Below are 21,380 nucleotides of genomic sequence, written 5' to 3' on the forward strand. Positions count from 1 at the left end.
CACCCCCCACCAACCCAACCTCCACTCCCAGCACCTTCTCCTGCAACCGCAAGAAATGTAAAACTTGCGCCCATACCTCCCCCCTCACATCCCTCCAAGGCCCCAAGGGATCCTTCCATATCCGTCACAAATTCACCTGCACCTCCACACACATCATTTACTGCATCCGCTGCACCCGATGTGGCCTCCTCTACATTGGGGAGATAGGCCGCCTACTTGCGGAACGTTTCAGAGAACACCTCTGGGACACCCACACCAACCAACCCAACCGCCCTGTGGCTGAACACTTCAATTCCCACTCCCACTATGCAAAGAACATGCAGGTCCTTGGCCTCCTCCATCACCAGACCATGGCAACACGATGCCTGGAGGAAGAGCGCCTCATCTTCCACCTAGGAACCCTCCAACCACAAGGGATGAATGCAGATTTCTCCAGCTTCCTCATTTCCCCTCCCCCAACCTTATCTCAGTCCCAACTCTTGGATTCAGCACTGCCTTCTTGACCTGCAATCTTCTTCCCGACCTCTCCATCCCACCTCCTCTCCAACCTATCATCCTCACCTTAACCTCCTTCCACCTATCGCATTCCCAACGTCCCTCCACCAAGTCCCTCCTCCCTACATTTTATCTTAGCCCGCTTGGCACACCTTCCTCATTCCTGAAGAAGGGCTTATGCCCGAAACATAGATTCTCCTGCTCCTTCGATGCTGCCTGACCTGCTGCGCTTTTCCAGCAACACATTTTTCAGCTCTGATCTCCATCATCTGCAGTCCTCACTTTCTCCTAGCTCATGCAGGACTAAATCTCGTGGGCCTCATCATTTCTCCAGTGTCTCGACAGATTGTTCGGGTGGACGTGAACAGGTTGTTTTACTGTGACCATTACTTCTGTCAAAGCTAATCCTGTCCTCACCAGACATTTACAAAGGCACCACAAACAAAGAGCAAACAACAGAAGTCCTGGCCAAACTTTCTCCATCCCTTATTCCAGGGTACAAAGGCTAACTCTGGCAACAACACATCCCTCAAAATCATTTTATTTCAGTTTAAATGTGAAAACTATTTAACAGATATATAAATTTGCCTAGAAGTAAACTGGACCTAGAGATGGAAAGGAAAAAAAAAGGACAATAAATGGAAGGAAAAAGGACAACATAATAAGCAAGAAAGGTTGTGTGTATCATATGAGTTCTCACAAAGTGTTGAAGACACATAACATCAAGGAAAGATGTTGAAGAGAAAGTGGAAAAACAAACAGAAGACTGTTTTCTAATTTGAAGCTAATAAACAATGGCCAAGGATATCAAGCAGCACATATCTATAAATATAAAATAATCTCCTCTGGCCATTGCTGAGGAAATCCCCTGACATGTGGGTACTCTCTCCTGTGCAATGTTCTGTTCCCCAAATCTATCATTCACACGTGTTGAGTAAGAAGCTAACGCAACAAATTAACTGGGTGACTTTCAGGCCATTTGTGCCAGCATCCGTCTTTCCCGTTGCAAGCTTGCACCCGCCCTTCCTGCTCAATTGTTTTTTTCCCACTCTCGAGCCCAAACTCATTTGAGAGAATGGGTTGGTCAGTAAACAAGAGGGGATGAGGACATCAAGGAAGAGGGAGGCAAAGGATTAGCAAGTTCTTCAGCACTTGTAAGTTTGTGCAATCATGTACACGGTGTAATTAATAATCCTTTTTGTTTTACGTAGAAAGGTGCCTTTTGGGAAAAAAATTGAAATATGTCTTTATGTATTTTTAAAATTCTGCTTGAAGCCCAATTAAAAATTGCCAATGATCCAATGTGCCCTCAATTTTTCTCATGAATATCACTCAATGACCCTAATCTTTGCAGAAGCCCTCTTGCCTTAAGGACAGCAACAATGACTGTTATGAACATGTCAGCAAGAAAAAATACTGTACCAAAAAGCAAAGAATCACAGCAAGGATGTTGGTGGGATAAGAGAGATGATTACTGTGAAGAGGAGGCTATGTCCAAATGGAAAACAAATTTGACTTTCTCATTTTCCCAGCAGCTGTTTTGCAATGCTATGATGAATATGATTATCCATCTGGTAATTGTTCACACATAATTTCCCAGTGATGTTATTTTAGCAGCAACAAAAAGGTTCTTTTTCATTTTCTGGGTTTACCTCTAACAAGGCATAGCTGCTGGGTACAAAATTTACCCAATGTCATTACTGCCACAGCTCATTTATGTTAACTACAAATTAATTCAAATACTTACCTTCACTAAACACTGAACTTAATGTCAATGTAAACATTTACATGCTTCTTAATCAGCAAGACTGAAAAATAATCCTCTCGCAAAACCGACAGGGAATGTCACTCCATAAACAGTTTATGTCACATGATGGAGGAGTTTTTTAAAAAAGTGAAGTGAAGTGAAGACTCCATAGTCTTACCAGACCTTGGGGCTGCTCTCTTATTAGATTGTTAGTTGTAAAACAGAAAACAGACATTTGGACTTAAAGTTATGTACACAGGATAGCAGATGTTACAAAGTGGTGCCCCACAAGGTTTACAAAAAATGCAACGAGAATTAAAGTCCAGGAGGGAATGACCTTGAGCATGGCAAAATCACCAGGTCTTGATGAATTCTATTCCAGGCAGTTAAACAAAGCCAAGGAGGAAATGCAGATGCTTGGAAGATCATTTTCCAATACTCATGAGATACAGGCAAGGTACAAAGAGTACTGGAGGTCTGTGAACATTGTACCTTCATTCAAAAATAGTGCAATGGAGAGGCCAAATAATTATATGCTAGTTGATCTGACATCAATGGTGGGCAAATTATTAGAATCAAATACGATGAGACAGGATAAGCTGCAACTTGAAAAGGCACGATTCATCAGGACTAGGTAGCATGTTTATTTTAAGGAAGGTTGCATCTTATGAACGTAATTGAATTTGAGGAAAAATAATTGATAAGAGTCATACAATGGATATTGCCTACGTAGATTTTAGCAAAGATATTGGACAATGTAAGATCATAAAAATTCAAGCCCACAGCATAGTGGACAACGCAGCACTTTGATCCAAAACTGGCTCACAGGAAACAAAGGGTCATGGTCGACAAACTTTGCATGAAGGGAAAGCAAAATCCAGTGGTATTCGACAAAGGTCACGTGTTGTGTCCCTTACTGTATGTGTTATTTATTAGTGAGTTAAATAGGGGGAGGCACGATCAAGAAATTGAAAGACAACATAGAAACTGACATGCAATTGAATGTGAAGAAGACGACTGCGGAATGATATCAACTGTTTGGTTGAGTAGTTGGAAAAGTGTAAAATGGAATACGATTCAGAGAAGTGAGAGATTATGCATGGAGGATATCAAGAGGGGTAGAGGAACAGTGAGACCTTGGAGTGCATATCCACAGGTCCCTGAAGGTACAGGACATACAGATAAGATGACAAAGAAGATATATGGGATTCTTAGGCGAGATATTGCATTAAAAAAAAAACAGGCTAATGCTGAGAGTATGAAAAACTGCTCAGTCCACAGTTAGCTTTTTTGGTACAGTCCTGATCATCACATTATAGGGCAAACTACTCTGGAGAGAACAGAGGAGAATTACAAGAATGTTGCCAGGATTTAAAAATTGTAACGGTGAGAAAAAGTTTGATAGGCTAGGGTTGCTTTTCTTAGAGACCACAAAGTGATGACTTAACTGAGTGATGGAGGGTGGACATGGAAGACCTGCTTCCTCTAGCAGAAGACAATTATCAGGAGCACAGATTGAATGCAATTCAAAGAAGAATTAGAGATGTTATGAGGAGTTTATCAGCCAGAGGGTGGTAGGTGTCTCGAGTTCACTGCCCAGTTTGGCAGTTGTGATGGAAACCCTCAACTCATTTAAAATAGGAAATTGGATTGAGACCACAAGAATTGGAACCTGTGAGGTGAAGGATTATGTGCTCGGAAATAGATTTGGAATGGCCGGACTGTTTATTCAGCTGGCACATAAGTGATAGGTTGAATGGCCTCTTTGCATGCCAAAGTTTTTCTATGATTCTATGGTTTGATGATTAGGTCAATATGGTGTATGATTTACATAATGACTTTGGACCCAGGAGTCTAAGGTGTAGGTTCAAACCTTGTAGAGGATATTGAATTGGTAATTGCAGTTAATAAAAAGGGAAAATGGGACAGCAAAACAAAATCCGCTAAACAGGCATAGACTTGATAATTGAACTTCAGCACAGATAAATGTGAATTAATATATTTTGGTTGGAAGGACAAGGTCACAGTCAGAATTACAAAACACAAAAAGAGACATTTCAATCCAACTCATTCATGCCAACTAAGTTTCCCAAACTAAAACTAATCCCACTTAGCCCATATCCCTCTCAACCTTTGCTATTCATTTCTGTCCAAATGTCTTTTAAATGTTCTAACTGTACCTGCATCTACCAATTCCTTTGGCAATTCGTTCTACCTATGAACAACACTCAGTGAAAAAAGGTGTCCTCCAGGTCCTTTCGAAATCTTTCTCCTCTCACCTTAAAAAGATCGCCCTAGTTGGTGATCACATACTCCTTGGAAATTAGAAATAAGCATAAAGTGCTGAAGAAATTCAACCGGTCTGGCAGCATCTGTGGAAAGAGTCAATGTTTCAAGTCTAGTAGGAGTCGGTTGTGAAGAATTATATTGGACTCAAAACATTAACTCTGCTTTTCTCTCCACACATGCTACCAAATCTGCCAAATTCTCTGGCATTTTCTGTTTTCATTTCAGATTTCCAACGTCCTCAGTATTCTGCTTTCATGAGTGTCCTTCTCGCAAATGATAGTGTGCATGGATAGAGGACTAGAGGGATCTGGGGATATGGGTACACAAATTGCTACTTTTAATAGCTTAAGTTAAATAAAAGCACTCGGGCTCATTTTGGTGGAATACAATCGAAAAGCAGATGCATGTTTGTTTAATTTGTAGAGTTCTGGTTATACGTGGAGTACTGTAAACAATTTGGTGCCCATTATTATAAAATGATATGGAGGCACTCAAGATGACGCACGAGACCTTTACTGGTATAGAAATGAGAGGATAAACAATCAGGAAAAATTAAATAGTCTATGAGTATCTTACAGGTTTCCTCAAGAAAATGAAGGCTTTATTATGGGAGACAAAGAATATGTTTATACTTTGAACAAGACAAGGATTAACATGCATTTGGAAAAGTAAAGACTAATTAGGGACAGTCAACATGCTTTTCTGCGTGGGAACTCTTGTCTCACTGACTTGATTGAAATAATGCCAATTGGATACAAAATTGACTTGAAGGTAGGAGACAGAGGATGGTGGTGGGAGTTTGTTTTTAGGACTGGAGGCCTATGACCAGTGGTGTGCCACAAGTATAGGCGGTGGGTCCACTAATTTTTGGTTTTGTATTAATGATTCGGATGCGAATAAAGGAGGTATTAGTTAGTAAGTTTGCAGATGATACAAATTGGTGATGTACTGGACAGTGAATGTAATCTCAGGAGTATAACAGGACCTTGATCAGATGGAGTTTAATTTAGATAAATGCGAGGTGTTGCGTTTTGGTAAGGCAACCAGGACAGGACTTAATGGCAGGGCCCTGGAGATTGATGCCAAATAAAGAGGTGGAGATGCATAGCTCCTTGCAAGTGGGGTTGCAGATAGATAGGATGGTGAAGGCAACTTGCCTTCACTGGTCAGTGCATTGAGTGTAGGAGTTGGGATGTCATGTTGCACCTGTACAGTACATTGATTTGGCCACTTTTGGACTCATGCATACAATTCTGATCTCCCTGCTATAGGAAAGATGTTGTTAAACTTGAAAGGGTTCAGAGAAGACTTACAAGAATGTTGTTGATATTGGAGGATTCAAGCGATATGCAGAGACTGAAGAAGCTGGGATTGTTTTTCTTGCAGCATTGGAGACTGAGAGGTGACCTTACAGAGGTTTATAAAATCATGAAGGATACAGATAGGATGAATAGCTGAAGTCTTTTCCTCAGGGCAGGGGAGACCAAAACTAGAGGGCACAGGTTTAAGATGTGAGGAGAAAGATTTAAAAGGGACCCAAGGGGCAACCTTTTCACGCAGAGGGTGGTGCATGTATGTAATGATCTGCCACAAGAAGTGGTGGAGCTGGTAATAATTACAACATTTAAAAGACATTTAAACAGGTAAGTGAATAGGAAGGGTTTAGAGGGGTATGGGCCAAATGCTGGGAAATGGGACTAGATCACTAAGATATCAGGTCAGCATTGACGAGTTGGATTGAAGAGTCTGTTTCAACGCTGTACAACTCTAATGACTATGAGTCAAGGGCCTGTCAATGACAAAAATAGGTAGGAAACAGAATTGTCAGAATATAATCTATCTAAAGAGAATGGACAAATGGAGCAGGTATTTCCGAATCAAGCTGCTCAGAGATGTTATGACATAGCTCTGGAGCAGGTGAGATTTGAAGCCGGGCCTCCTGTATCAAAGGGAGGGACACAAGTACAGCACCGATGGAGCATTTTGAAATGTGGAGCATAATGTGGAAGAATGTAGACTGTCCACTTTTGAAGGAAGAACAGCAAGACAGAATATTATCTAAATGGAGGCAGATTGCAGAACTCTATGGGCAGCTCAGTGGTTTGCACTGCTGCCTCACAGTGCCAGGGACCGGTGTTTCATACCAGCCTTGAGCAACCCCACAGAGTTTGTCCAGACCTTACAGAATGTTGTGTGGTTCAATGAGATGTCCTCTCATTCTTTTAAAGCTTCAGTAAATACAAGCTTAGTCAATCAAATCTCTCCTGTTATGGGAAGCATCCTGTCTCAGGAATCAGTCTGGGGAACCTTTACTGCAATCTCTCTATGGCAAATATATCTTTCCTTCAGCATGGAGACCGAAACTGCAAGAAATTCAGGTATGTCTCAGCAAGACTCTGTACAGCTGCAGTTAGACATCCTTGGTCCTGTATGGAAATCCTCTTACAATGAATCCTAACAGCTTTCTACACCTACACGATGGCTTGGATTGAATGGAGTTTCCACACATTCTTCCTGTGTCTGCGTCAGTTTAGTCTGGGTGCTCTGGTTTCCTCCATCAGTCGAAACGTGTGCAGGTTAGGTGGATTTGCCAAGCTAAATTGCCCAGAGTGTCCAGGGAAGTGTAAATTGGTGGATTAGCCATGGGAAATGCAGGGTTAGAGGGATAGGGTAGGGGGTGGGTCTGGGTGGGATGGTTGTTGGGGGATCAGTGCAGACTTGATGGACCAAACAGCCTACTTCCATTGCAGGGATTCTATGATTCTTGATGCACACAGGGATCTGGCAGCCCTGGTATGTGAATCACAGAAAGTTATTAATTGATTAGGATATGATTCAGAGATGCCGGTGTTGGACTGGGGTGTACAAAGTTAAAAATCCCACAACACCAGATTATAGTCCAACAGGTTTAATTGGAAGCACACTAGCTTTCGGAGCGACGCTCCTTCATCAGGTGAAGGAGCCTGATGAAGGAGCAACACTCCGAAAGCTAGTGAGCTTCTAATTAAACCTGTTGGACTATAACCTGGTGTTGTGGGATTTTTAACTTTGATTAGGAGAGTTTGCTTAATAAGAGATTCAAAGGTTACAGTGTGAAGGAATGTGGAATGGAGGCAAACCAGATCAGTCATGATCTCATAGAAGCACTGGAAATATAGGAGAAGTAGGCCCATCCATCCTCTCATGCTATTCCAGCATTCAACATGACCATGCCTAATTTCTATCACAGCTCCATGCTCCCACTCTCCTCAACAACCATTGATGCTTTTAATCTCTGAAAGTCTAATTCTTTCTTAAACATATTCAATGACTTACCCTCCACAATTTTCTGGGGTAGAGAATCTCACTACCAGACATTCCTCTTCATCTCAATCCAAAATGGTTTATCTTGTATCCTGAGACTGTGATCCCTTTCTCTGTCACCCTGCCACCCCATCCCCAAGCAAGGGGGAATATCAACCCCACAGAGTTTGTCCAGACCTTACAGAATGTTGTGTGGTTCAATGAGATGTCCTCTCATTCTTTTAAGCTTCAGTAAATACAAGCTTAGTCAATCAAATCTCTCCTGTTATGGGAAGCATCCTGTCTCAGGAATCAGTCTGGGGAACCTTTACTGCAATCTCTCTATGGCAAATATATCTTTCCTTCAGCATGGAGACCGAAACTGCAAGAAATTCAGGTATGTCTCAGCAAGACTCTGTACAGCTGCAGTTAGACATCCTTGGTCCTGTATGGAAATCCTCTTACAATGAATCCTAATAGCTTTCTACACCTACACGATGGCTTGGATTGACTCTTGTACAAGGCCAGCCAGGTCCTTTTGTACATTGCAACTCCTCAGTCTATGACCATTTAAATAATACCCTGCCATTCTGGAGTTCATACCAAACTGACATCTTCAGGCTTCTTCACATTATTCTGCATCTGCCATGCATTTGCTCACTTACTCAACTTGGCTAAGTTGCCTTGAACTCCATTTGCTCATTCAACACCTCTCCATTCAATCTCACTTAGTTTTGTGTCATCAGCAAATTGAAAATATTACTTTTAATTCCCGAATCAAATTGTTGACACATATTGCGAATTGCTGTGATCCACACTGACCCCATGTAACCTCAATCGTCACCAAATAATGCAGCAGTGTCAACGACCCACATAGCCTACCCTGCTACTAATTATTGTTGTAAACAATGTAGTCACAAATAAACATGTAACTGGAAATCTAAAAGATATTACTTTACCCAGGAGGCCTTGTGGCACAATAACAGCATCCTTACTTCTTGGTCAGAGGTGTTGGAGATCTCTAGCCAGGTGTTAGTGACATTAGAATGTGGAAGCTATGTTGCTAATATGGACAAACAGGTTGATGATTCACCTGTAAATCTTTCCAAAATGATTAGATTCCCTACAGTGTGGAAACAGGCCCTTCTGCCCAACCATCCACATCTGCCCTCTGAGGAGTAACCCACCCAGACCATTTCCCTCTGACTAATGTACCTAACTGTATGGGCAATTTAGCACGGCCAATTCACCTAACCTGCACATCTTTGGACTGTGGGAGGAAACCCACGCAGAATACCTGATGGTAGGTGTTCAAAGTGGACATCTCCATGTCAGACATCATACAAAACAAAATGGCAAACCACTGCAGTATGTTGACCATAAATGTGGACCTTTTTATAGAAGTTCATGTACCAACTGTCAGAAATAAGAACGGGAGAAAAGATCAACAAACTTTGCAACAGAGTGTGTTTGTGGAGTTAGCGAATAAAAAGCTATTTGAGAGGAATAGCATGAATGTATTGGAGTACAAGGTGGATGCACAAAAGGAGACTGGAATATGGGACAGAGAGACAGGATGTATATGTCGAAAGGGATAGATAAAGGTGGACTGAGAAGTGGTGCAGGGAGAATAAATGCACACGTGGATCAGTAGGCCAAATGGCCTGTTTCTACACTGTAAATACCTTAAAACACCATGTTGTTCAAATGCTCACACTTCACAGCACTTGGAAGCTGAAGCAATTTTTCTACCATTACTTGGATGTGGATATTACTACAGCTGTACCTGACACAATTGAAGGGCTTGTTAGATCACTCGGTAGGATTGTTGAGTTAACCATATGCTTTGGGATGAGAGTTGCACGCATATTTGGATCAAATAAAGTGGCAGGTGCTTCAGAAAAAGGATATATTAGTTGACATAGAGTCATAGAGATGTACAGCACAGAAACAGACCCTTCAGTCCAACGTGTCCATGCCGACCAGATATCCCAACTCAATCTAGTCCCACCTGCCAGCACCTGGCCCATATCCCTCCAAACCCTTCCTAATCATATACCCATCCAGGCCAGCTGCCCGTTAAATGTTGCAATTGTACTAGCCTCCACCACTTCCTCTGGCAGCTCATTCCATACATATACCACCCTCTGTGTAAAAAGTTGCCCCTTAGGTCTCTTTTCTATCTTTCCCCTCTCACCCTAAACCTATGGCCTCTAGTTCCGGACTCCCCCATCCCAGGGAAAATATTTTGTCTATTTGCCCTATCCATACCCCTCATGATTTTATAAACTTCTGTAAGGTCACCACTCAGCTTCCGACGCTCCAGGGAAAACAGCCCTAGCCTCGTCAACCTCACCCTATAGTTCAAATCCACCAACCCTGGCAACATCTTTGTTAATCTCTCCTCAACCCAATAAAGGAAAGCATACCAAGTCCAAAAGCTTTGTGGACATGCTTGGAGAGATCAGCTTTTAATCTCCAATTTTATTCGCTTAAAAAGGTGAAATTTCTCCACTGGTTAGAACAGCGTGTAGCATACATACAAAAGCAGCTCCCTTCATTGGCACTAGATTAAATATTCAGCCCTTCCATCAATAGTGCACAGTGGCAATGGTTACTACTTTACAGAATTGTTGCAGTGCAGAAGCAGGCCATTTGGCTCATTGGGTCTGCAATGACTCTTCATACAAGCAGCATTACCTAGTGCCAATCTCTTGCTTTATCCCCATTCTCTTGCATACTATTTCTATCCAAATATTCATCTAATGCCCTCTTGAATACCTCAATTGAAACCTGCCTCAATCTTTTTTCTAGGCAGTGTATTACTTGCATTGACTACTTGCTTTGTGAAAGAGTTTCTTTTGTTTAGGTTTCTTTTACCAGTGGGCACTGCTTCTCCCTATCTTGACACAATTGATATACTTCTCCCGATCTACTCTATTAGCCCACTCACGATCTTGAAAATTTTCATCCTATCTCCTCTTAGCCTTCTCTCCAAGGAGAACAGTCCCAACTTCTTCAACCTATCCTCATACTGAAGTTGCTTATTCCTGGAACTATTTTTATAAATCTCTTCTGCACTCTTCAATGCATTCACATTTTCTGTAATGTGGCACCCACAATTGTATACAATATTCCAGTTCAGAACTGACAAATATCTTAAACAAGTTCAGCATCACCTCCTGTTCTTGTACTCTATGCCCTATTAATAAAGCCAAGGACACTGCTTTATTTGCTGCTCTCTCCTTCGGTCCTGCCACCTTGAAAGATTCACGCACAGACAAGCTCCTTCTGCTCCTTAACCCTCTAAAATTGTACCCTATATTTGCTATTGTCTTTCAAAATTCTTCCTACCAAAGTGCATCACCTCATACTTCACTGCAAGGAACCTCATTGTCATCCATCCACGCACACCATCAATTTGTCCTTTCGGAATTCCACAATGTCTTCCTCTCAGTTTGCAATTCTTCCGAGTGTTGTGATAAGTTGCAAGGTCAAGGCAGGTTCAGGGAAAAAAAAAATTCTTGAACTGCATTCAAGAAATTTTTCTTAAGATAGCATGTAACAAGTTCAGTAAGAGAAGCAATAATTCTATATTTAGTCTTAGGAAATGCTACTGAGCAGGTGGATGAAGCAGAAATGGGTGACCATTTTGGACAAAGTGATCATAATGCAATTAGATTTAGCATAATGTTGGAAAGGGGCAAAGATAGATCAGGGATAAATGTTCTAAATTCAGGGTAGGAAAACTTTGCAAAGCTGACAGATGATCTAGCAAGAGAGGTCAGCTACTTGAAGGAAAGTCAGTGACAAACCAGGAGGAGGCATTCAAAAGTGACTTTCATTGGGGGACTGTGTAGACGTATCCCCACAAAGAAAAAGAAATTTTGCCAAATTTGGAGCTCTGTAGTTATGCAGAATCAACAACATAAGATGAAGAACAAACAAAAGGGCATAGGACATTCTGTGAGGAGCTCATTCAGTACAAGCATGAAGCAAAATCAGAAACGAAGAGAATATGAGAAAATATTGGCCAACAACCCAAAAATGCTACATTAAAAGAAAGAGCATGACAAAGGAAAAGGTGTTCGGCCCATCAGAAAAATAGAAGATAACTTGGACACTGACACAGAAAATCTGGCACAATTCTTAAACAGCATTTTGTCTGCATGCTTACAAAAGAGAGGCATGGTGCTGACATTAGAGTAAAAGGGGATTTAAAAAAAAATCTTTATTCATGAGACATGGGTGTCACTGGCTGAGCCACAATTTATTGCCAGTCCTTTGTTTCTTTTGAGAAGGTGAGGGTTGAGCTGCTTCCATTTTGTGGAGGTAGACTCAGAGGAAATTCCAGGATTTTGACTTCGTGATACTGAAGAAAAGCTGATATATTTCCCAAATCAGGATGGTAAGAGACTTAGAGGGGACCTGCAGGTGTTGTTCCCATGTATCTGCTGCCCTTGTTTTTGCAGATGGCAGTCATCTTGGGTTTAGAAGGCTATAAAGCAATCTCTGGTCAATTTCCGCACCACATCTTATAGATTGTAGACACTGCTATGACTGAGCATTTGAGATGAAGGGAATGTTTGTAGACTGCGAATCAAGCTGGTTGCTTTGTCCAGGATGGTGTCGAGCTTCTTGGGTGTTGTTGGATCTACAGTCATCCAGGCAAGTGAGGAGTGTTCCATCATACTCGTGACTTATGCCTTGTTGATGGCTGGACAGGCTTTGGATAATCAGGAGAGATGTTTCTTGCTGGAGGGCTACTTGCCTCGAAAGGAGTATGAAACATTACATACACAAATTAAGCATAAGAGAAAGGGCAGGACTGACCTCATTGATGGTAGATGTAGAACATACGATAGGACAGCCAAGGAACAGGCCTGTTAGCCTATCATGTCTGCACTGACCACGATGCCATTCTAAATTAATCTCATCTTCATGCACCTGGTCTGTAGCCTTCTATCGCCAGCCTATTCATGTGTCTGTCGAAATGGCTCAAACGTTACTATCATATCTGCTTCTACCACCTCCCCAGCAGCGTGTTCCAAGCACCTCCCGACCTGTGTGCAAAAAAACACTTGCCTTGCACACCTCCTTTCGAGTTTTGCCCTCTCATCTTAAACCTTTGCCCCCTAGTATTTGACATTTCCATCTTGAGATAAAGACTCTTGACTATCCGCTCTATCCATGCCCCTCAGTTTGATATACTTCTACCAGGTCAGCCCTCCGATACTCTAGCAAAAGCAATCTAACTCTGTCTAACCCCTCCTAATAGCTTTTACACTCAAATCAAGGCAACATCCTGATAAACCTCTTATGCACCCTCTCCAAAGTCACCAGGTCCTTCCTATAGTGTGGTGACCAGAACGGTACACAATGCTCCAAAAGTGGCCTATCTAAAGTTTTATACGGCCGCAACATGACTTGCCAACTTTTAAACTCAATGCCCCAACCAATGAAGGCAAGCATACCAAATGCCTTCTTTGCCACCTTATCCACTTGCATTGCCACTTTCAGGGACCAAAGCAGTGCACTTCAAGATCATTCAGTGTATCAATGCTCCTAAGAGTCCTGCCCCTTACTGTAGATTTTTCTCTTACACTTGACTTGGACTGATTTTTTCTCTGGCAACCATCATGTGCCTAGTATGTTATAATGCCGTGGGATTCTCCTCAATCCTACTCTCCTATGACTTTTCATGGCCCCTTTTAGCCCTCCTAATTCTTTATTTAAATACCTTCCTGCTACCTTTATATTCTTCAAGGGGCTTTTTGATTTCAGTTTCCGAAACCTGACAAATGCCTCCTTTTTCTTTTTGACTAAAAAACTTGGAATATCTCTGGTCATCCAGGGTTCCTTCATTCAGCCATCCTCCCCTGCTAGTCCTGAATTCTGATCAACTGGCTTTTAAGAGGCTCCCACATGTCAGATGTAGATTTAACCTCAAACAGCCATTCCCAATTTAAATTTCTCCAGCTGCTGTCTAATGCTGTTGCATTTAGCCTTCAACCAATATAGCATGTTCAACTGAGGACTACTAACATGGTCTTATTTTCAATCCATAACCATTTCAAACTTGCAGAACTATGAACACTTTCCAAAATGCTCCCCCCATGAAACTTATCATCTGGCCAGGCTCGTTTCCAATATAAATCTTATTATGGTCCTTTCTCTAGTTAGACTATTTACATTTTATTTCAAAATGCTCTCCTGGATGCACCTAACAAACTCTGTCCATCTAAGCTGCTGGATAAACTACTACGGTCAGATGAATTAAATCCTTGGCTTTTAGAAGAAACCATGATCATGGATGCATTTCCCAATACAGTGTACTTGATTCTTGTGAGGTACCAGTGGATTAGAGTTTGGCAAATGCTGTAACATTAATCCAAATGTACAGGATTGGGAGAAAGTGAGGACTGCAGATGCTGGAGATCAGAGCTGAAAAATGTGTTGCTGGAAAAGCACAGCAGGTCAGGCAGCATCCAAGGAGCAGGATTGTGGAAAAGTGGCAAATGGAATGTAATCCAGAGAAGTGTGACATTATGCATTTGGGGAGGGGAACAGAATGCATTCCTGAAGAAGGGCTTATGCCTGAAACATCAATGCTGCCTGACCTGCCGCGCTTTTCCAGCAACACATTTTTCAGTACAGGATTGGGTCAAATAATTAATAGGCTGATAATCTGACCTCATTAGTAGGCATATTACTGAAACCAATGTGGAGAGGAAGAGTTAACTATTACTTGTAAAGGCATGGATTCAGTAATAGCAAATATGGCTTCGTGAAGGCAAAGTCATGTCTTGTTAACTAAACTGAATTTTTTCAAGTACTAACAATGAGGATTGATGAACATATTGCAATGGCTATTACGCTTACGAAGGTGTTTGACAAGGTCCCACATGGCAAATTGATCAGAAAAAGTAAAGCCCCTGGGATATAGGTGAATGCGACAAGAAACAAAAGGTCATGGTCTCTGGCTGGTTTTGCAGATGAAAATTGAGTTCTGGGGTGATCCACAGGGCTCAGTGATGGGTCCCATGCTGTTTGTGTTATATATTAATTATTTGGGTGTTTTGCATAATTACCAAATTTACATAAAACACAAAAAACTGATCAAGTAGTCAAGGGTGAAGAGGTGAGGATTGGGTGGAGTGTGGAAAAATGGCAAATGGAATGTAATCCAGAGAATTATGCATTTGGGGAGGGGAACAAAATAAATGAGTTGACTGGAAGAGTAAGATGAAGTGAAAGACCTTAGGGAAGAATGCTAACAGATCTTTGAAGATGGCAGGTCAGCTAGATAAGGCAGAACAAGGAGCAAAGTCAGGAGGGATTCCCACCCTCAGACCATTTCGTGCAGCCATAGAACTTGTATGACTTGACCACTTTTTGGTCAATGGTAACCTCCCTGCAATATTCATACAGAAGGTTCAGCAATCCTCATGCATTGAATGTCAGGGAACAATGGTTAGATGATCTTTTGTTTAAGATGGTCACATTTATGTTATTTGGCACTCGTCAAACTAAGTCTAGATAGTGTTCAAATGCAGGAAGGTCTGGACATGGGTTGCTTCAGCAAGTGACGAGTCACAAAAGGTGCATCAGCAACTCATCAAGCCTCCTAAACCCACAACCACATGGACAGCAGACACATGGGAACACCATCATCTGCAATACAAACAGAAGTCACACAACATTCTGCCCTGGAACAACATTGCTGTCACTTCACTACGAGGAATTGCTAGAACTCCCATCAACAATGTGGATGTCTCTATATCTTACGGACTGCAGCAGTTTAGTTTAAGAGCTTGGCTTGCCAGCACCTTCTCAAGGTGCATGAGAGATGAGCAATAAATGCTGGCTCATTCAGTGACACTCACTTCTTGTGAATAAATTTTAAAAAGCGTTCTCAACTATTTGAGCCCATTATCTACTGAATTAGTAGATCGATAGTTAGTACCACTACACCATCTTATTGGCTGTTCTCAGAGTGATCATTTGTATCAAAACACCACAACTTTGGACCAAAAATTGTGATTAATTAGAAAAGGAGGTTTGGGGCCAACAGTAAGCAATGGAACAATTTCTACGGTCTCAAGTCACAGGTGCTGCTGCAGAGTGCGAGTTTTAAGTAGGGATCCAGGTTTGAATGAGTTAACTGATTTTCTGAGCACTGATCCTATCAACCAACTTTTTCCCCCAGAGGCTCCTGCTATGCTACTGTACATTTAAGTCTATAACTCGGTATTGTAATTGTAAAAGTTTGAGTTCAGGAAGTCAACTGACATAATACCATGACCACTGCCCATCAGATCAGTCATGCCCTACCTGTCTGAGCATATGCATGCTCCAATTTTCTGAAATGTATTTTCAGTGGCAAATCACGATCTTAAACAATCCTGCTGATATCCTTTTGTGAATTGTATGATTACTCTGCAGCATCTCAAGTTATACTTACACTTATCAACCATTTTTATTTAATTAGGATAAGCATAATAATAAACCTATAGCCAAGGTCAAAACTTGAATAGTTTATAACATGACCTGCACCTCATATGATTATTGCTACAAAGTAGTTGCTTTTCCACTGACAGTCATGAAGGCTTGATTTCATTTTCCAGGCAAAAGCAGATTTTGTAGACTATACAAAATGCAAGATTGGTATCTAAGTATACAAAAGTACACCATACAAGTATCACATAATTGTACTCTTTGTAATATTGACAACATGAGTATAACAATCCATAATTAATGATACACTGGAGGTGTGGGAAGATGCAACTCTCATAAATACATCCACATAAATCATGGCAAGTCATGGTGTACAATCTCAAGATTCCCTGTCAGAGCGCTCATAATAACCATAACCTAATTAAACATTTGTTAATATTCACATTCATTCACACACAAAGCTCCAACTATAGAACTTCCAGATATTTAATAAAAGATCCTTGATTAGCTCTGTAAATATTTCTGTGACTGCAACATTTCTCACTGTAGTGCTAACAAATTCTTCAGCTTGGCCTGCAAATTTTGACCATATTAATCCATATCCTCCATTCCATTTTTTACTGTGAGCCACATTTCAATAGAGCTCTCTCAGTGCTATGAATACAAACATATTCAGCAATGAAAAGTGAAGGCACCATTATTCTAATTACCCAAGAGATGTATACCTTAACTTTGACAAGTCTTTTCGCTGTCTTGATCTTGGCTTCACAGAATGCTCCTCTGTATTTCGCACTCACGTCAGTTCCAACTGTCAGATATGGAGGCTCATCGATCGCCTTCAAAATTAGAATGAAAACAAATGTCAGCATAGTGGATATGGTCAGCGTTGATTAAGCAGTACCATGATATCTGTGGACAACACAGCACACACACTGCTTCTAAAACATTAAAATAAGCAGGGAACAAGGGAGAACATAATCCAGGCCACCAAGAATGGCACACCGCCAATGGCCTACTGCAACTTGGGATGCCAGGTTCCCATTCATCTTGATGGAATAATCAAAGCAACAACCGAGAGTGCACATACTCAATTCCCTGCAAATGTAAGCAGTAAATAATGTCTTGTATTGCAAAGTGATTAAACATCAACAGATCATGCAGCCACAATAAGCAAAATAAGTAACTGTGGTATAGTACCAGTCAAGACAAACTGTGACTATGCAACATTATTGGCGAACTATAAAATCAATTGCTTATTGATACTTACATTTCTATTTTGTCACCTTTTTAACAAGGAAACACAGACTCAGATCTTGTCTTCCCATCAGATGAAGATTCCCACTCCTCTCACAAAAAAGGTGTATTAAGACGAAAGAGGATCCAGGCAAAAACTTCAGTCAGCTATAACTGCATAACTGATCTGAGTTTACCACAGTACCATTAAGTTACACATATATTATGTTGCTTTTTACAGAGAGAACATTGAACACCAAGAAATGTTCAGGATAAGCTGCAAATTGTTAGCAATCTGAACAGAGTTCAGGTGATAACCTCATCCATTTCCAAATATTCAGATCAGCCATAGTTACAAGACCATACACATTACTAGATTTTTGACTCAATCTTTGCACTGACAAAAGCATTCAGAATGGATGTCAGCAATCACTGACACAGATGGACATTCAAATTCAGGATTACAAATAGACTACTTACATACATGATCCAGGAATCAACTGAAGCAGAACCCTGAAAATCAGCTTGCGCTTTTAATATGTTTTTTGCCTCTTGTTTGCAGTGGGTCTTAATACAATGCAGGCTGAGCAAACCCAGGTGATACCACAAATACACGGCAACAAAGAAGCTTTACACTGTCTAAGCAAGTCCTAACGCCACACTAACAGCTGTCAAGCTCAGGATAGAGGCTCTAGGGTTATACTGTTCACGTTGTGTAAATGTGTTCTAAACCTATTTTGAATTTTGACAAGGGCAGAGATATGACGAGAAAAAGAATTACAGATCACACTGTCTAGTCTTGGGTTTTCTTCCTGCCTCCACAAATGGCCACAATTAAAGTTAATCTAAAACGAAAGCCACTAATTTGAAGTTAGCATAGGTATTCAAGTCCAACATGGAACTCTGTTCAAGGCTGCCGTGAAATAGCCCCATTTATCACTCTAGGTTTGTTTGGATTACCATATTAATGCACATAAGCTGCAAAATTGCAAGCTTTTGCCTTATCATCAATGCAAACTTGCTACATATGAAAATTCAAGCAACTTAATTTTACCATAAATGAAGAAACCAACACAATGGAATGTGCAGTGCCAAGACAAGAACTGACATTTTACATTGGGAGAACTGTTCCTATTAATCTGAAAATGTCAGGTGACAATGAATGCCAAGGAAAAAATCAAAATTCATTTGACATGTAGACACACATATTTTCCATAAAATTAACAACTTGCTCATCACCTAGAGAAACCCACAATGAACAAAACGCTCGACATTTCCTGGTATCCACATCAATTCAAGTACAGCAATAAGAACACACGAATCAACCAATCAAAAATCAAAATTCACTGCCTCACCAACACCATTTGTTGAAACACAAAGATGATGAAACACAGTAGGACTTCAGAAATGAGAAACAAATCATGCTCACCTACAAATTTAAAGCTATAATTTGTAAACTTATTCAACATGGAGCATAGATTGATCAAGAATTTTCCTTGTCATGGGCTAAAGCTGAATCACCCAATATCAAAAATCTTTAATTGGAGTATGCTAAGCCACAAAGCAGAACATCAGCATATATGGCACCTTGAGAAAAACAAAGGCAAGTTACAGTAGCATAACCAGACATTGTTCAGAAAAGAACATAAGAAATAGGAGCGGAGAATGCTGTCCAGCTCTTTGAGACTACTCTGCCATTCAATAAGATCATGGCTGATCTTTTCGTGGACTCAGATTCACTTAAGAGACAATGGACTTCTGATCTTAAAAAAGTGCAAACATTCAGAATTTCTTTACTGCATTAATTTGTCCGAGGAATACCTCCAATAAAAATCCCTTCAAAAGTGTTTCAAGTTAACAATGTGCAATAAATTTCACTCCTTTCGTCTTCATTATGTTCCTCTATAATACGACCAAAATACAATGTCATAGTCATAGAGGCCAACTCATCCATGCCGACCAGATATCCTAATCTAATCGAGTCCCATTTGCCAGCATATGGCCCATATCCCTCCAAACCCTTCCTATTCATATATGCATCCAGATACCTTTTAAATGCTGTAATTGTGCTAGTCTCCACCACTTCCTCTGGTAACTCATTTGGAGAAACTCAGCAGGTCGGGCAGTATCAGTGGGGAGAGAAAGTAGAGTCAACAGACCAGGTCCAGTGACCCCCAGCCCTCTCAGAATTTCAGTTCTGAAGAAAGGTCACTAAATCCGCAACGCCAACCCCATCCTCTCATCCCACAGATGCTACCAGACCTACTGAGCTTCTCCAGCAATTTCTGCTTTTGTTTCAGATTTTCAGCACCTGCAGTTCTTGGTTTTATTTTATTGGTGATCGACAGGTATTCAACATGATCTGCAACACAGTGGCCCATAAAAGTGCACAACACATATTATCCTATTGTATAAACTTTATTTGAATTGTGGAGCCAGGATAATGATGTTAACATGACTGTTCTGTTTCCTATTTTAGTGGCTGACATGTAAGAAATTGGATGTCCCAGGGGGTATTCAGTCTTGTGGGCAGGATGTGACAATCTAATCATACTTTGTAAATGCTGCAGTTTTAAGGAAAAACCTAATCACACACTGTTTTAAGGAATAATGTAACTACACAGTTTATGGGTGGCATGTAACTATGGGGACAGGGGGGACGGGGGGGGAGGGGGGGGGGGGGGGGGAGAAGGTGGCAGGAGTTGTTTTGTGTGCATGACTGACTGGTGATAAAGGGAAGACGGTTCCCTTGTTCAGGGAGCTTCGCTTGACACGCTCCACAAGCAGCGTGAAGAGTGTTAAGTGATTCTCCAAAAGCTTGTACTTGCTCAAATAAATTGTGGCTGTTCTCAGAAGTTCGGGTATTACAGTTGCGTCATGCATGAATCTCAAGAAGGAAACCTAACAGTTATAGTCACAGTGCATATCTGTTACATGCCTCCGCCATTTTCCAAACCCCATTCAATGAATTATTTGTTTTGCCTTATTTCATAACATCTTTGCCAAAGTCAGACATTCAACGTCTACTCAAGAGACTTGAGCACAAATTCAAAGTTGACACTATCATGCCTGTACTGAGGGAGAACTGTACAGTCAGAGATTTATATAAATACTGTGGCTGCAAGAGCCAGCCTAGGAATTCTGTTTCAGCAAAATCACGTGCTGATTCCTCAATGCCTCTGTACTACCTAAAAGGCACAATTTAGAGGTGTGACGGAATTCACCCCTCTTGCCTGGATGAATGCAGTGCCAATACCACTCAGACACACGACAATATCCAGGACAAAACAGCCTATTAGTTGGTACTACATCGACAAATATGCAATCCTTCCAGCACTAATGCACAGTACCAGCAATGTGTACCACCTAAAAGATTCACTGCAGTAATTCACCAAGATTGTGAAAACAGCACCTTCCAAATGCACAACCACTACCATCTATAAAGACAACAGTAGCAGATACACAGGACCACCACTGCTTGCAAGTTCCCCTCCAAGGCACTCACCATCCTGACTTGGAAATAAATCAATCATTCCTTCAGTGTTGGTGGTTCAAAATCCTGGAACATTCTCCCTAACAGCATTGTGGGCAAACCTCTATCAAATGGGTTGTAATGGTTCATGACCACCATCTTCTCATGGATTGGAGTACTGCTTATAATTCTGGTCGCCCTGCCAAAGGCAGGATGTTATTCAACTGGAAAGGACGTAAATAAGATTTATGAAGGTGGAAGGTTATAAGGAGAGGCTGGATACACTGCAGCTTTTTCCCCTTCAGGGCATTGGGGGCTGAGGGGTGACGTTATAGAGGTTTACATCATAATGAGGGGCATAGATAAGGTGAATAGGCAAGGTCTGTTCTCCATGGTGGGGGAATA

General features: G+C 41.2%; 1 protein-coding gene across 3 annotated transcripts in view; it reads right to left on the reverse strand.

The window, feature by feature from the left end:
* arid4b (AT-rich interaction domain 4B) overlaps positions 1 to 21,380 on the reverse strand; it is a 143,444-nt gene that overhangs the window by 97,451 nt on the left and 24,613 nt on the right. For all 3 annotated transcript variants that reach the window (XM_043679852.1, XM_043679845.1, XM_043679834.1), the window contains exon 3: positions 16,996 to 17,106. In XM_043679852.1, the coding sequence (XP_043535787.1) occupies positions 16,996 to 17,106 (111 nt within the window). The remainder of the gene's footprint in view (positions 1 to 16,995; positions 17,107 to 21,380) is intronic.

This window comes from Chiloscyllium plagiosum, chromosome 3 (assembly GCF_004010195.1).
Source record: "Chiloscyllium plagiosum isolate BGI_BamShark_2017 chromosome 3, ASM401019v2, whole genome shotgun sequence".
Taxonomy (NCBI): Eukaryota; Metazoa; Chordata; class Chondrichthyes; order Orectolobiformes; family Hemiscylliidae; genus Chiloscyllium; species Chiloscyllium plagiosum.